Genomic DNA, 16837 nt, shown 5'->3' with positions numbered 1-16837 from the left:
GCTTTCTGCCTGCATCTCTCCTACTCCAGACTAGCCTCTTGTGTTGCTGGGAACAGACACAACACAATGGCATTGTAGGTGCCTGTTAAGGAAAGGCACACATGTGCAGAAGAGGAGCCACATGCTAGGGAAGGAAGGCGTACTTGAAAACCAAAGTTATAGAAAGTGCCTGGGCCCAGGATATAGCTCAATGGCACAGCGCCTTCCTGGCAAGTTCAAGGTCGTGAGTTTGAATTCTGGTACCAAACGAAAAAAGAAAGAGAAAGTGCAGTGGGCTAAGTCAGGAAAAATACTGTGAGGTCTGTCTATGGTTAATCTGACTGAGCTTTCACCCTGTTTTGATCTTAAAACACACACACACACACACACACACAGACACACACACGCAAACCCTGATATCATCTATAGTTGGAAGATGTGAGTTGAAATTCTGAAACCTTGTATGAATGGAGAAAAACGACCCCAGAAGGAGAACTGCAAAAAAAGGACCCGGGTACCATGCCTCTGTACTCCAAGAGCAGAAATCTTGAGCCAGTTTCACTACGCTGATAACAGAGAACAGTCATGAAAGTTATCTTTTACTAAGCTTTCCCATGAATGGGCTGATGATCCTGCTAAGAGGAATACGAAAAAATGACTATTTTGCCAGTTAATTCATAACCACCATTTCCACAAATGTAAATATTCTTTATTCCTATTTTTCCTGCCTCACCTGTTTTATTTATTTATTTATTTATTTTTGGTTGAAAATGGCCCATGAAGAGCTCGTTCTGGGTGCAGATTATGGCACATAACAAAAGTCCGAGATTCATTTGGTCACACTGTAGGGCAAAAACAAAGTACGAAGATAAAATTACAGGACACTACAGAGAAACTGGATGCTAGTTTCTGAGTGCGTCCCCTTCTTCTCTACTCTGCGCTGGTCCCAGCCAAGCAAGCACACATACGCGCTAGGAAAGCATTCAGTGCTCGCTCCTGGGGCCTGGATCACATGCAGCATGAGTCACTAAAGCTTCCTCACAGGCTTCAAAGCTAAGAGGCTCTCCAGTGTAGACCTCAGGTGCCAGTGATGCGAAAAGAACTGAGCACGACGGCGGAAGTGCCAAGAGCAGCAGAGCCGCACCCCTGCGGTAGAACCAGAGGCCCCGCTCAGTGCTGCCACGCAGGTTTCAAGAGGCGCGCGGAGTCAGCTGGGTTGCTCCCCGCACTCTGCAAGCTCAGGCAGGACTATAAATTGGACCCCAGCCTGTGCAATTTAGCAAGACTTTGACTCAAAAACTAAGAAGAGCTGAGGAGGTAACTCTGTGTGAAGGGCTCTAGGTTCAATCTCCAGAATTTAAAAAAAGAAAAAAAAAAAGGTACATGGACAAACGAGCTGCAAACAGTACCAGGAGGCCGGGAAAAGAGCTGGATCCACACTACACTGAGCAAACTGATGCAGGCTGAGCGCCTACACCCGTGAGAGGACTAGAAGCAGGACAGCTTACTTGACTATAGGAAGCACTGACAAGCACAAAGAAGAGGTTCTGTCTGCTCCTGAGGAGGCAAATTGGGGCCAATGGGTAGAAATTATAGGCAGAGACTTTTAAGGTTAAGATAAAGAAAAGTATTTCCAACCATTGGTGGCTCCCACCAAGGGACTGGGCTATCTCAGGCAGTTTAGACTGAGGCTAGACCATATCTGCTGAGGATGCTGTGGGGAGGGTGGCCTAAAGGTCTCAAATTCCTCCCAGCTCCCAGACTGACCATGATGTCCAGTGGCAACAGGCGGCTTACCTGGCAGAGCGAAATGTTGGTATAAGGCTTTGCCTGGGCATGCAAATGGGCCTTCGCTTCTCGCTTATCACCATGCACAAGCAGGATTGGTTTCTTCCTGAAAAGTGATGAGAAGTATTTAAGATGCATCAGTCATGAAGCTGGACTCTTGCCCCTCTGAGGAAGGCTGGTTTGTGTACCGCCAGACACTTGGTTCTGCCAACTGCATCTGAGTACACAGCCCAGTTCACAGCTTCTGCATGCACTCTCACTAGCTGTGCCTGTGGCCCATGGCAAGGGGCCACAAGACCTGACCCCAAGGGCTGCTGGGACACAGAAGGGCTGAGACTCAGCGGGCGCTCCAGCAATTACCTTCTTCATCCAAAGGAGCACACAGGCTCCTCTGTGTTAATACATTTATGATCAAATACGTTAAAGGTACAGTCATCACTGTCCCTACAGAGTTGTCTGGATCAAGCAGTGGACTCTCTCTGCCTTCTGTTCACCAGCTTCTACTAGCTGCTCTAGATACTGCGCAGGACCCAGGACACAAAAGGAAACAGGCCCAGGCCCACAGCACAAGGCAGGCTTATTATAGGTAGACAGATTCCAATGGACCAGGGTGCAAAACACATTGCAATTTTTAAATTCCAAAGACTACATAAAAACACTCTTCAGGAATAGATTAAAAAGACATTGAAGGGATCCTTCATTTCCAGTTAATTCAAAGCAAGATGATCCTTAGAAATCAATGTATCTAGGGGCTGGGGAGATAGCTTAGTGGCAATAAATGTCTGCCTGGCAAGCACAAGGCCCCAAGTTCAATTCCCTGGTGCTACCAAAAAAAAAAAAAAAGAAAGAAAAAGAAAGAAATCAATGTATCTTTTTTACCTCAACTAACTGCCCAAAATTGAATTTTTCTTCAATAAGCTATTAAGGAAGAGAAACAACTACAGCTACTTTCCCATTTCTCAATTACACTGCAGACTGATTCTCTGCCACACATGAAGAGACAACACTCAACTAGAAGGAAACACTGTAGGAAATGCAATTTTGGCACTGACCTCTTATGCCCACGTAAAACTTTAAACTCTCACCATGAAGCACACATGCCTAACTTTTTTCTTACTTGAAAAAATAGTAACTGACAACAGCACAGAGAGCAATGTAGGAAGCACTCATGCATTTCCCTGGAAACCAGATTGGTTACTAGACCACAGCCATCTTACAATAACAGGTTAAGAAAAGCTAAGATCTTCATTAATTTCTCCAAATTTATGGGTTCTGTGGACTGTTATAAAAAAGCAACGTCTGCACAGTGCAGTACAAACCCTCCTGGGCTAAAATTTTCTGCAAGCTATAGATGTTACCTAAAGTTGACACTCCACGTCCTTACGTCCTTATATGGTCTTGAGCACATTCCCAAGGTGCACTGAGTGGTAAGGGCGTGAAGGGAAGAGCTCTTCTGTCCTTTGACCTTAATTGCTGAGCTTTAGCTGCACATTGTGTAAGTTTGCTACAGCTGCTGTAACAAAGCACCAGAAAACAATGGCTTCAATAGAAACCTGTTGTTTTACAGCTATGAAAAAAAAAATCCTGAGGTTCTGACACTGGCAGAGTTACTGCCTTCCAGGGGAGGTGAGTCTGTTCCAGGCCTCAATCTGGCTGCAGGTAGCCTCGTGCTCTCTGTGGGGTATACATGGCATCCTCGTGTCTTCACAGGGTCCTCTCTGTGTCTGTCCAACCTTTCCCTTTTAATAAAGACACCAGTCATACTGGAGTAGAGGCTGCCCTATGGCCTCTGTAAGGCCTATCCCCCAGTAAGGATTGTAACAAACCCTATTTAAAATAAGATTCCACTATAAAATGTCCTAAGGGGATTTTAGTGCATGAGTATTGGCAACACTGTAAAGGGGAGACATCTGATGTCAAGGTCTTTGAGAAGCAAAGGAGGAAGAGCAGACTACTCTCACACCACCCCAGGGATGAGCTCTGGGTGGGGCTACAGCTGAGCCCACTCACTGTCCCAACTACGCAGCCTCTCCTTTCTAGCAGTATCTCGATTTCATGCAGGACAGGCTGTGCTCAGCTGCCACATTCCCAGTTTCTTTTAGGGCTGGTTGTCATGCACTTGAGCTCAGTGAGGGAGAAGCAGATGCTGTGTGGGACCACAGGACAGCTGGTCATGGGGACAAGACTGGGACATGAGCCCTTCCTTCCTTCTCCTCCTCCTTGCCGCCTGAAACACAAACAGGGAACTGAGGCTCTGGCTGCCATCCTGGAGCAGGGGGTGACTTTGAACACTAAAATGACACACCATGTGAGACAGAAAGTCAGAAGACAGGTAGCTAACTCCTGGAGAAAATCATGGTGTCCCCTAACACAGATCACAAACATATACCATCTGGACTTCTTGTGCTGAAAAACTAATTTGTTTTGCTTAAACCACTGTTACTTTGGGTTTTCTATTCACATGCAGCTAAAATTCATCCTCCACATTATAGATTAAATCTGAGCCCTTGAGTGCCAAAGCTGCCTGGGAAACTTCAGCAGCATCTTACCCTCTCGAATGACAAAGGTTTCCATAATATGATGCCTTATACACACCAAGAGTGTTGAGGACCCTGATGATCATGTTTCCCCTGGGTATAAATATGTTAGAGGGCTGGTGAGATAGCCCCACCCCCAGGAGCGCTGAGCCGGCCACTGAGTGTAGGTGTGGTGGCGCGGGCCTATAATCCCAGCACTGGGGAGGCTGAAAACAGGAGGATCACTGAGTCTGAGCTGTGTAGAGACCTTGCAATAAGTACAAAAATTAAAAATAAATAAATAGATATGCTAGAAACAAGGGCAGGTGGCACGTCATGATGCTGAGCTCTGTAACATGCAGCTGATGAAGTGTCCATACAGGAAGAATGACTGGAGAAGCGCAGCGATCCTCAGGAAAAGAGCAGCGCCGAGATGCTGAGCAGGGCGTGGCACCTGGCCTGGATAGGTCCTTGCTCCCTGGAGGCCAGCACTGCCTCCCGCTAACACTGGGCATGGAGTCCCGGGGTCTGCTGGGAATTTGTCTTTGCCTACTTCTGCACAGAGCACAGAGCACAGAGCACAGAGCAAAGCACTCCGATCTGTTAAAAGAATGTATGTGATTAAACAGACTTTCAAATGCTATTTTGCTCAAAATGACAATGTCAATTTGATTTCAATAGTTTGAAAATAAGTACTTTAAAAAGATGGGTGGCTTTCATCTGAGAAATACAGATCTTGTGCTTCAAAGCAATCCAGTTTTATTATTTATTGGTTACAGTATTATTATGTGTCTATTGTTATTATGGTGGTGTTACCTTGGAACTCACCTGAATTCTGGTGGATACTGTTTTATAAGCCAGTCCACGTCAAAGCAGTAGTTAAACTAGATGGGGGAAAGGAAAAGGAACTAAGACACAGGTTGCGCAGCCAAGCAGTTCAGAAAAACCATTCACTAAACTGAAAGAAACTCTCAAATAATAATGCCCTACACATATAATTTATAAACCTGTACAGCCACGCTGCATGACTCATAAACAAATCTAAATTTTATCCTGAAGGAATACATGGTTAAAGGAATCTGCACAAATGCAGCCATACGTATAAGAAAAATAGGTTCTAAGGAAATTATCTCTGCATGCTTTGGCAGCATTTGTACTTGTCAACAGGATGTCGCTATGTTATTTCTAACAGTCCTGCTATTAATTTAAATAAAGGAGCTTATACATGAATCCCTTTTCTCCTAAGTGATTATAAAATGATAGATTTTGGATGCAAGATCCCAGGACTTTTAGAAGAGAAAATTTCCTTCCAGCCCAACTTAGTGACCAGCTGGGTGCACACGTATGGTCCTGGGCACTCACGAGTTGTTAACAACCACATCCTGACCCCAGGTGGGTCTTACTTGGCCTGAGTCTAGGAGCTCAGCCTTGGTGTACCCCATTCCATCTAGCGTCCAGGTTGTAACATCCAAAGTAAGCCTTCAATCAGTCTGTGGGGTCTGATCAAGACGGGCTCCTTTACTAATAGGGCCAGCCCCACCTAGGCCCACAGATGCCAGTTTCTTGGGCATGTGCCATCCTGGGGACTCTGCACAGGACTGAGACACATATCCCTGCCTCTCATACTTTCTTATAAAGTTGTTTAATTATTTGTCTGTTTTCCCTTGAGTAAAAAACAATGTACCCATAAACTCACCTGAGATGAGGAAACAAGTGTCCCAAATAGAGGAGATAAAATATCTACAAAGGAGAAACACGATTCACACTCAAAGTCCTGTGGTCATAACAATCACAACTAACTTACTGAACAGTTACCAATCATCGAGATTTGGCTCAGAAAACAGTAAACTGGAAACCATTACAAAGCTAGGCTTTAACATGCTCAAAAATTTCCCTGTGGTATTTAATGTTTAATCATATATTCTTTTATAAAACACAATGTAAAACTCAAATCTGCAACTTCAGTACGCGGTGACTGTTAACACCCATGGTCCTGGTACCTTTCTCTTTCCAGGGTCTCTGGATCCTTACCTTCTTCAGGTAGCCATCTGTGACCTGGGCCCTCTGGGATTTTGGAGCACTGTGCTCCCACAGTTCTACACTGCCACCCCTGGTGTTCCCGGCCACCTTGAAGGAGGTCCCTCCTGACAGCCACTCAGACTTTATGTCAGGCAGAATGTTTCTGACTGTGAGTCGCCCCACAGGAAGTGGCCCCCGGTCATCCCTGTCTTTTGAGCCTACAGGTACAACGGCGCAGGACGTCCGGTGCCAGGCACTTCCCACACATTAACTCTTACTCCCCAGCCACTTTTCGAGGCAGGTTCTGTTATTTTTCTTTTGGGGATGAGGATGGTCTCCCCTGGAGGCTGCCCATGACCACAGCCAGGAAGCGGCAGGGTGCAAGGCAGATCCAGGGTGTCTGGCTCCAGCTTGTTTTAGCCCATGAGTGCTGCCTCTGAGGAAGAGTAGGGGCTCAGTCACCTACTTTACAGATATCCAGTGTGGGCCTTTTGTCTCCCTGACATTCCACCCACTTTCAAGAACCACTGAAAAGAGGGCAAATTCTGCCCTCACTCAAGGACCTTGGGAAGTCCCCTTCCTCTGTGCGATTTTCTAGACAACCACACTTATGGTGCATGTTAATGTGCTATCCCAAGCAGGATGAATTGGAATGCCACACGCCTGATGCAAGTCATAGCTGTCTCACGGACCAGCTCTGGGACTCTGGGCAGTGGACTTAACTTTTCTAAACCACAGCTCTGTCACCTATCCAAGAAGGACATCTGAAACACCTACTCATAAAGTTGCTATGAGGATTAAAGTCTAGGGAAAAGCTCCCCTCATCCTTGCTTCCTGAATGTCTTGTGCCCATAGCAAGTCTTTATTAATTTTGTGCAACCAAAGTGTGCAGAGTTCTCTGTTTCCTGTGCTAATCTCCCTCAAAACAAAACAAACAAACAAACAAACAAAACTGACAACTGTCTTATGTTTCTTCAAAATGCCTTCTAGGTAAGAAACTCAAAATGAACTTGCTACCGTATAGGATTAAATGCGTCAACATTTATATATCACACAGAAAAAATAAAATGCACAATTATATCTCTGACACATAGAAATACTGTTGACAGTGGATATTGTACTCTTTTTTTTTTTTTTGGCGGTACCAGGGATTGAACTCAGGACGCGCTTATTCTACTGAGCTATCTCCCCAGCCCCCAATGTACTCTTGATTTGGAGTCAGAAGAAAGCTAATCTGTGAGAAAGGTAACGATATTTACTGGCTGTGTGAACACACGGTGCTAGTACTTCCCATCCTGGCTGTTTTTCGGAGCCCCCAGTCTAAAGGGGCGCTTACAGAAATCTGGAGATGTCAAGCCTTGTGTAGCAAAGAGCAAATGGGCAGCGGGGCCAGGGCTTGGTGCCGCAGATTCTCCAGTGCCCTCCCCGCCCCATTTTTCCTGTGGGATCAGGAAAGGCACAGAGACCCACTTCTCACTGCGGCTGAAAGGTCCACCTGCACTGCTGCACTCTCTTCTGCCCTTTCATCACCAGGAGCCCACAGTGGGCTGGCAGGCAGCGCTTCTGGGCCCTGATGGAACATCTGAGCCCCGAATGGCTTGTGAAAACACAGGTACCTGAGTGGAAGACTCGAAGAGCAGAGAGTTTGCATTTTCTACAAGTTCCAGGCCAGTCTGATGTTGCTAATCCAGGGACCACAGAGAACTACTGCGGCCAAGCTTGGTGACTTAATGAAGTGCTCCTGATCAAGTCTAATCTTTAAGTGAAATAATTCCAAACAGTGTGTTAAGTGTACAAGGGGCTGAGCTATAGGTTTTTAAGAAATACCCTCTGCATGTCTGCTCTAAGTAGACAGCTTGCAGTCCAACTAACGCTTATGAAAAAGAGTATTTTGAACTGGGCTTGGTGGCACACGCCTAAAATCCCAGCACCCAAGAGGCTGAGGCAGGAGGATCATTGCATATTCAAGACCAGCCTGGGCTACAAAGAAAGCTCAAGTCCAGACTGAACTGCATAGCAAGACCTTGTCTCATATACAAACACACACACAAACACACGAAGAATTATTTTGCTTCCTAAGTGTAGTGAAGACCACAGCAACAATCATTAAGCACTCAGGCCTGGCCTTTCTTCTTGATTTACCAAGGAGAACACCTCAGGTATAACTTTACCGCTGCTGGTCGCCCTATATCCTTACCTTTGATGTGGAGGGCTTTGGAGTTGTACTTTGGCTTAATTCCTGAGACTCTAGTAAGGTAGAACCGGAAGGGGTTCCCAGTATCCAACGTGTCCCAAATGTCCTGGCCTTCACCTGAAGTCTCATGCCCATCTTTCTCCTCTTTGAGCCTGTGGCAGACAGGAGGGCCATGGTTTCCGGTCCTTCGGGCAGCACCATTTTTGGGAGTGGGGATGTCTTTCTCTTCTTTGCCCACCACTTGCTCAGCCTGTGCTGGCTGCGTTTCTGGTTCCAGCTCATCCTCACTGCTGGAGAGACACCAGCCAAGGTCTTCCTGGGAGCTACTTCTCTGCTTTTTGGCAGGCGAAACTGAATCTGCGTTCGTGAACTGCACTGGTGCGAGCTGCCTCCGGTGTGCAGCTTGCTGAGCCGCAGAGCAGGTGTAGCTCAGCTCCGGCGCTGTTCCCGGCTCGGTGCACACAGAAGAGGTAGAGGGCTTGTCTGGCTCGGGCTTTTCATCCTCGCTTTCCTCGCTACTGGATAATGTCCATTTCCCATAACTGCCTTCCTGGCACATTATACTTCTGCAAAGGAAAGAGAAACATTACATCCCATTCCCTGGTCCACTGGCAAAATAACTTGATGATTCTCTAATTCCTTTCAGAGGAACTTCTGACACATGTGCAGCCTTTCTACCAGAGCCCTGTAATGGATACCAAAATCTATAAAAAATTGAAAAGTTAACACAAAAATCCTGCTTATCTTCTCCACCCTTACCTTTGTCTTTCAATCAAGACCATGTTACCTGAGATGCCCCAGGAAAGGCAGCTGGAGCCAAGATCCAAAACAAAACCTTTATTCTTAACCCTGAAACTTGTAACAGGTGCTTGGGCTTAAAGTCAATGTCAAGAGTAATTCTGACTATTGTTCAAATGTTTACAGTCAAACTGGAGTTTATCGATCTAGATTTTACTCAAGCAGAGACATCCACAGGACTTCTGTGATGGTATCAGTCTCGCTCTTCAAAAGAGAAGCCTCTTGGCATAAGCTTCAAAAGCAATTCTAAGTGACCATTTGTGTATAAACCTTCTCTAGGGACTATCACCGGTGGGAGTCCCTGTAGCAGAGACGATATCCCCTTTGACTCACCCCACACAAGGGCACGCTGCAGATCTACCAACTTCTATCACAGAAAAAGAATGTTCAGGGCATAGCACAAAGAGGTATAAAGCTATTAGGCAAAATTTTAAAAGTATACTAAGAAACAAAGTTTTTTGGGGGGACATGCTTATGGTCTTGACAGGTCTGGAGGTCTGGATTTGAGATTTACAGAACTTGTGAATCTATGGAAAGAGGGGATTCAAATTACAGATGAAAGGTGACAGCTTTTTTGGCAATGAAAGCGCAATGGCCCATTCATGGGTGTCAGGTGTTGCAGGTTGTGGGGCAGCACTTTAGAGGTAATGCTTCAGGTTTCAAAGCTCAGGGAGGGGCTGGTGAGATGGCTCAGTGGTCTAAAGCACCTACTTAAGAACAAGCTTAGCAAAGCACAGGGATCACAGTTCAATCCCCCAGCACCACATGCCAGCCAGCCCTGCCCCCTGGTGGGCTGAGCTGGCCACACACACACACATAAATAAATGGATAAAATTAAAAAAAAAAAAAAAAATATATATATATATATATATTCAAAGCTCAGGGAGCATATGCGGACACCCGTGGGGGGCTCTGAGGGCACAAGCCTGCTATCTAGTACAGTCATACAAGGAGACTTAGTAGCAGAAGACTGCGTGCGCTAGTCACGTCTGTGTACAAGAACGTAAACATATGGTAACAACCTGTATCAGAGTTAAACAGTAAAGACCCAGGATGCTCTCCTGCTGCGGCCTGCCTTTTGAACTGCTGGCTGCTCCTGGTGTGTTCTCTTCTCTCAAGGAAAGAGGGACCTCACCTACCCCTGCCCCCCACAGTGACAGGACTACAGCCAACCCACAAGGAAAGGCCCATGGTACAGGCAAGAAGGAATGACTTATAAAAGGCCTATCTGTAGGACAAAGGGCTTTCTGGCCCAGGTTTACTGTATTTTTATGAACTTTAGAAACCTTTTGACTGGGTTTGTGTCCTGAGTCTGCTGGGTTTTTAAAAAAATAAATTAAAAATACAATTTTAAAATTAGTTTTTCCTTTTTCCTATCCTGACTTAGTATTTCCATAAGGATCCAACTAATGTGAGAAAATTATCCATCCATGATGCTAAATGAAGCTATGAAAACCTGCAGAGAGCTTTTACCAGGCCAGCTATAGTGGTGCAAGCCGGTAATCCCAGTATTTTTGGAAGACTGATGCAAGATGATTACCAAGGTTGAATTCCATCTGATCTGAGACAGTCTCAAAGTTAAAAAAAAAAAAAAGAGGGCTTGGGATGCAGCTAAGCACAAAGGCCTTGGGTTCTACTCTCAGTAACCACTGCCCCTGTTAGTTTTTTTAATCTAGGTGTCCCCCTAAAGTCTTGTGTAGTCACTGAGGTGGCCTTCTAGACTTTGTGATTAATTCATGGTCCAATGCTGAGATTATGGGTGAGTGCTGCTGGGATTATGTGTGTGGGTGCTACACCCTTGGCTAGCCTGAACGCAACGTAAGGGAGAGGCTTGCTGTGCTGCTCCTGTTGCTACTGCACCTCCCTTTTTGCTTCTGCTGCAGTTCTCCACTGCCATGAACTGCTGTCCTTTGCCATGTGCCAGTCTGCCTCGGAGTCAGCCAAGTATGGACTGAAACCTCCACAAACTGCAAGCTCATTAAACCTTTCCTTCCTTAATTTTGGGGTGTCTGGTATTTTTATCCCAGCAATGAGAGAAAAGTAGCTAGGACACCCTGAACAACTCATAACCCGTGTAAGGAAAAAAGCAAAGGCAGCAGAGCTCAACAGTAGAATGCAGGTTCTCTGGGTTTGGGCCTCCTCGCATCGCCATGGCTAAGCCCACCAAGAAGGTCAGCATTGTTGGTAAATACAGGACTCGCTATGGTGCCTCCCTCTGGAAGATGGTGAAGAAGATCGAAATCATCCAGCATGCCAAGTACACCTGCTCCTTCTGTGGCAAGACCAAGATGAAAAGCCGGGCCGTGGGGATCTGGCACTGTGGTTCCTGCATGAAGACCATCGCTGGTGGCGCCTGGACCTACAATACCACTTCTGTGGTCACAGTCAAGTCAGCCATCAGAAGACTGAAGGAATTGAAAGACCAGTAGAAGTTCTTACTATTTGAGACATGCTGAGCCTATAATAAATGGGTTAATCTTTGTAATGAAAAAAAAACCAAACAGTAGAATGCAGACAGGCATTAGGGGATTAAAACCTGAGAGGGTCGGTCAGCAGGCAAACACCAGAGTGGTGGCCCTCTCACAGGTTTAGGGTTTTTAATGGGGTTTGCAGGAGGAACCTGTAGCTAGCTTGAGATGAGGGTGTATTTCTGAAATCTGATCATTGGGCCATGGAGCCTATTATGCTTTTCTGTGACTACTGAGGCCCATCATTTTAATAAGGGCACATAAATCTTGAGAGGAAACTCAGAAAACCCAAAAGTCTGCACTAGAGTATCTTCCAGTTCTGTTGTCTGAAAGAAGTGGGGCCAACCAAGACCAAGTGCAGTATGCCAGTCATAGAATCTACATTCCTTAAAAATAAAATTTATGCTGCCTGAAAAGATTTCCAAATAAGTATTTATGCACGTTTAAGTGGCAACTTACTTTAAAAGTAATCATTACTTCTCATAATTAATCAATTAACTACCAAATTAGATAAGGTTTCTCTGGTAAATGACACATTTCAAGGAGCTACAGTGCATGGAGACATTCTTCAAGGCTCTGAGGCCAGCGAAAGCTTCAGGGACTATAGAGGGTCGGGTCCCTGTCCCGCAGGTTGCACAAGGGACACCACTCCCGCCATCCACTTCAACTTAGGCAGCACCTGGGGCCAAAGCTCTTTCCATATTCTGAAAGGCAAAAATAAATCAAAGATCCAAAAGCCCCAAAGCTTTGCCAGGCCAGGGCACACGCAAATATTAGATCTTGTGGCCTGACCTCTCAGTAATCTTGCCACACTTGAACCTCACAGAAGGTCAATAAATATGGACAGCATCTCGTGTATGTAACTGAATCACAGTGAACTCCAGGAAAATCCTGTTTCCCAGACATACTAGAATATGACTTGGGACCCTGTCAATCTTATCCAGGAACTTAATGAGAGGCTCTCCGGCTGGATGTCCGAAAGCTTGATTTATCTGTTTGTGTGCTCTTTACTTTCCTGTCACCTTAGAACCAGTTTTCTGTTCATGCCACATTTTTGTCAGCACAGACCTGTCCTAGTACAGCTTCCAGTGATCTTCAATAAATGTACTTATTTTTTTCTTACACTTGCAGTACTTTGCTTGCCATGCACTAGTCTGGAATTTGTTGGATCCACCACGTGGGTATCACCTGGCTCCTGTAACAAGTGATCCTAGCCTGTGTCTGAGTCTTGAGAACACTAACATCTGCTAAGTTTTATCTTTAATTCTATTCTGTTCAAGTAAAATTGAAGCACAGTAGCTGCTTGTAGAAGCTTTGGAAACAGTACAGATGCTTTTCCAAATCGTTTCTAATCTGCACTAAGAAACCAGACGACTAAGCATGCTAGAGGTGTATTATTCCAGCAAAGGGTCTAAAAGCCAGGTATCTGTATTCAGTTCATGCTGATTTGCTACCTAGTGCTACTTACGCAGCACATATGTTACTAGCTTTCTATGAATTCTAAAACAGTTCTAAAGAAAGGAGTGGAACAGAATCTTCAATTAAAGAGCCCCCAGGCTGGGCTGGGAGTGGCAGAGTGCTTGGCTAGCCAGCAGGAGGACCTAAATCCCACAGGCACCCCACCCAAGCTGTTCTCTCTAGATTGCTTCTCCTTTCTAAAGCAAGTAGTGAGACTCAAAGCTTTGGGTCAGAAAAGGTTCAGCTTCCAACTGAGACCAGAATCTTTTTCTTTTTTTCAAATCTATGGAATGTTTCCCAAAGCTGTGTGTGATCCTTCTCCAGCCATGCTAATCTTTGTATCCTTCAGATTTTGGTGGTGTGTTGCCACAGCCAGCAAAATGTGCAAAATCTTAAGAAACCCCTATGACCTCCTCCCCTAGGGAATACAAAGTGTGGTCAAAACACATGGTGAATGTTTAAGAACAATTACAGTAAATTACAGTAAAAGCTCTTTTTCCATTACTTCCCTTCAAAATGGGCTTGCTCTGAACACACCAATTGCTCTTGGCACTTTCTGAAGCCACTCTGGAAGCCCTCCTTTATGTTGGGATTTTTTCTGTCTATATGTATAGGGGAGATAAACTATCTCAAATGCTGCTCATGTGCAATCCAATGGAAAAGCAGGCTGGTAAAGACATTAAGGTGCATCTTTATCTACTTTATTTACTAAATTTAGCTCTGTATGATTTCTGGCTCTCCGCAAAGTCAATGGAGTATGTTCAGCAGTGTGGGGAATATTTTGAATGGAATAGCAACTACTTCTACTGTAATATATTTTTCAAAATTTGAACATTCAACGTATATGATACAAGTACACATATATGTGCATATATGTAATATTTTGGTTTTCTGCGAGAGGGTCTTGCTGTGTAGGGCAGGCTGGCCTTGTGCTCACTATGCAGCCCAGGCTGGCTTCACACTTGTTTATCCTTCTGCCTAGGCTCCTAAGTGCTGGAATTCAGGTGTGTGCCACCATACCCAGCTCCACCATACTTTTCAATTACACCTCGGGTGATACCACAAATTGATCCTATGATAATTTCAAGATACAGTAACCTTAAGTAGCTTCCTTATTATAGTAAAGATTTCTTTTAAGGTTTCTTTATGTGGTACCAGGGATTGAACTCAGGACCCTGCCCTTGCCAGGCAGGCACTTGTTCTACTGAGCTATCTGCCCAGCCTTTAGAAAGGAAGAATCAGAAAACCTTCATTTCTGAACACTCTAGCCTTTATTCTGAAGACAGGAGCCAAAGAAACCTGAAATAAACCCAACTTTAGGTGTTTTACAATAATTCCTAAACTACTAGGAAATGGAAACTTAAATTTAGGAAACTGTGATATGTTTAGTAGGCAGCTCTGGGTACCGTGACCTGTATTCTTGTATTAGTAAGACAGAATCCGGGCTGGGGAGATGGTTCAGTGAGTAAGCGCTGCCCTGGCAAGTGCAAGGGCCTGAGTTCAATACCTGGTTTTAAAAAAAAAAAAAAGACATAATCCCCAAACTCTGAGAACTCTGTAGACAAAGTTCTTAGTGACTGTGAAGTGTTGGATTTTATCTCTATTTTCTAGATCCATATGGGGGCTGGGATTCCTGACAACAAAATAATGCAATAAAAAAAACAAAGGTTTGAAATAGGCATTTCCTAGGGAACAGAGCCCCCTTTTCTGGTTCTGGTCTATTCACAGTTGAAGGTAGGAGCTTGCTAACACTCAAACTCTGAATTGTTTAGCTAAAGCAAAGAACTCTTGCAAGTAAGCTAATGAAACTGTGCCTCAGTAAGTCTGGTAGGTTATTTATTTATTTACTTGGAGACAGACTCTATGTATTCCAGGATGACCCTGAACTCACTAAGTAGCCAAGTCCTGGAACTCAGAGAACCTCCTGCCTCAGCCTCCCAAATGCCGGGATTAAGGTATGCCCCACCTCGCCCAGCCATAGACAATCAATACCCTTTTGTTTGTTGAAGAGGAGCTGCCTGTAAAGGTCAAGATCTATCAGGGACTGACTGCCTGACTTTGGAGAACTGGATGTGGCCACCAGCAGCAGATTTTTACTTCTGTCTCCCGATCAGGTTCCCAGCATGCCTCCTGAGTACTTTTATAAGTGAAGCAGAGTTTGCCAGGTGTAGAGCCCAAGGTTTCTGCCAGGTGTTCACTGTGTTCTTGGCAGTCACAGTTTCAAGTGGTGCTGAACTTGAAACTCCAGTGCAGGTGGGGTGACTGAGTCCTCGCACCCCATCAGGGCAGTCCAGCACTTCCCAGGCAGAGGTACCTGCAACCCGATGCTGACCAACATCACATGATGAAAATAATTCCCTTACCCATTTCAATCCCCTCATTTTGCTTAAATCAAGGGGAGCGCTGGAATGTGGCAGAAATGCTTTAATCCTGTTTTTGAGCAACCAGCAGGCTTGGGCCCTTCTGCCGGCATCTGTAACACTTTTATTGACTTTCAGCAGAAGGTAGTATGTGGTTTCATTACTCATAATAGCAAAATAAAGTGTACTTTTAAAAAGACCATATTTATGTAAAACAGCGACTGGATTTAAATAAAAACGTTAAGTAAACAATAGCATATGTGTTAAAAGAGTAACACAAAAACTGGGGAGGAGGCGGTGAGAATGAAATTTGGCAAATATTAAGTGAAGATGAAATTCTAATTCTCCCAGCAAATGCCAACTCTGAGCACTGTTAGAGCTTTTATTAAGGACTTTTTTAAAAATTCTATTTCCACATAAAAAATAAAATGAAAAGGGACTGGGAATACAGCTCAGCGCCACTGGGTTTGATCTCCAGTTCCACAAGCCAACACCAAAACCAAACTTCATTTAGATCTGCAAGTGTTCCCGCTCCTCGAAGCTCGCCAGACACAGCTGGGACTGGGACGAGGTCGGCATCGGCATCCCCAGTCGCTCCTTCGCTGAGACCAGGCCACCAGGTGGGTCTAGGCGCCAGGATGTCGGGCTGAAGCCCTAGGCAGCCAGCAAAGGGCAAACACGGGCTCCAAGGCAAAACCCAGCCAATGCCAGGTGCCAACTGAAGGTGAGCTACCTCCTCGGCCTTAGTGTCACCTGTAGAGTGGGGATTACACTCATCTTCCAGACTATCCTCTCAACACGTGTTTATTGAGTAGCTACTAGGTATTAAATACTGGGAATAAGGTGTTAAGGATGTACAGTTTCTGCATTAGTAAAACTTAATTTCAGCATGGAAAAGCCAGACTAACACATACCATTCTAAAAAACCCAAGCTGATCAGATCCTCGTTACATTTCACAAGAATGACCTACCTTCCTCTGGAATAATCTCAGGAGGTAGGAACCAGCGGACTAAAGGATGCCGCGAAAAGCACTTCAGGCCAAGGGAATCCAATCTGCCAAAGACAAGGGGGTGGGAACCCACTGGGAGTTTTAATAAGGGGGGTATTTTGGCCCAATTTACTTTTTTTTTTTTTTTTTTTCCAATTTACCTTGTTGGACTGTTATGTTTGCTACAACTCTGGGGAAATGGGAGACGAAACGGACAGGGAGAAGGCTCCTGCGGGGCTGCGAGGGTGTGGGAGGCAAAGGGCACGGG

General features: G+C 45.1%; 2 protein-coding genes across 4 annotated transcripts in view; one reads left to right on the top strand and one right to left on the bottom strand.

Annotated features, from left to right (window-relative positions):
• The window catches only part of Tdp1 (tyrosyl-DNA phosphodiesterase 1), an 87573-nt gene extending 70794 nt beyond the window's left edge, over window positions 1-16779 (bottom strand). For 2 of the 3 annotated variants that reach the window (XM_004635130.2, XM_023719701.1), the window contains exons 1-5: window positions 16552-16677; window positions 8500-9062; window positions 5980-6023; window positions 5112-5167; window positions 1777-1873 (exon numbers count right to left, since the gene is read on the bottom strand). In XM_004635130.2, coding sequence (XP_004635187.1) covers window positions 1777-1873; window positions 5112-5167; window positions 5980-6023; window positions 8500-9055 — 753 coding nt within the window. In that variant the 5' untranslated portion in view covers window positions 9056-9062; window positions 16552-16677. Of the gene's footprint in view, window positions 1-1776; window positions 1874-5111; window positions 5168-5979; window positions 6024-8499; window positions 9063-16551; window positions 16678-16730 lie in introns of those variants that run through there. The other variant, XM_023719700.1, reaches the window with a different exon arrangement.
• LOC101591792 (putative 60S ribosomal protein L37a) lies at window positions 11445-11723 on the top strand. Its single transcript, XM_004635128.1, has one exon. It carries the CDS (start codon window positions 11445-11447, stop codon window positions 11721-11723), a length of 279 nt encoding a protein of 92 aa, XP_004635185.1.
• Window positions 16780-16837: the final 58 nt, after the last annotated feature.

This window comes from Octodon degus, unplaced genomic scaffold (assembly GCF_000260255.1).
Source record: "Octodon degus isolate 3935 unplaced genomic scaffold, OctDeg1.0 scaffold00070, whole genome shotgun sequence".
Taxonomy (NCBI): domain Eukaryota; kingdom Metazoa; phylum Chordata; class Mammalia; order Rodentia; family Octodontidae; genus Octodon; species Octodon degus.
Note: the sequence above shows the minus strand (reverse complement) of the source record. Positions and strands in the feature narration are given on the sequence as shown.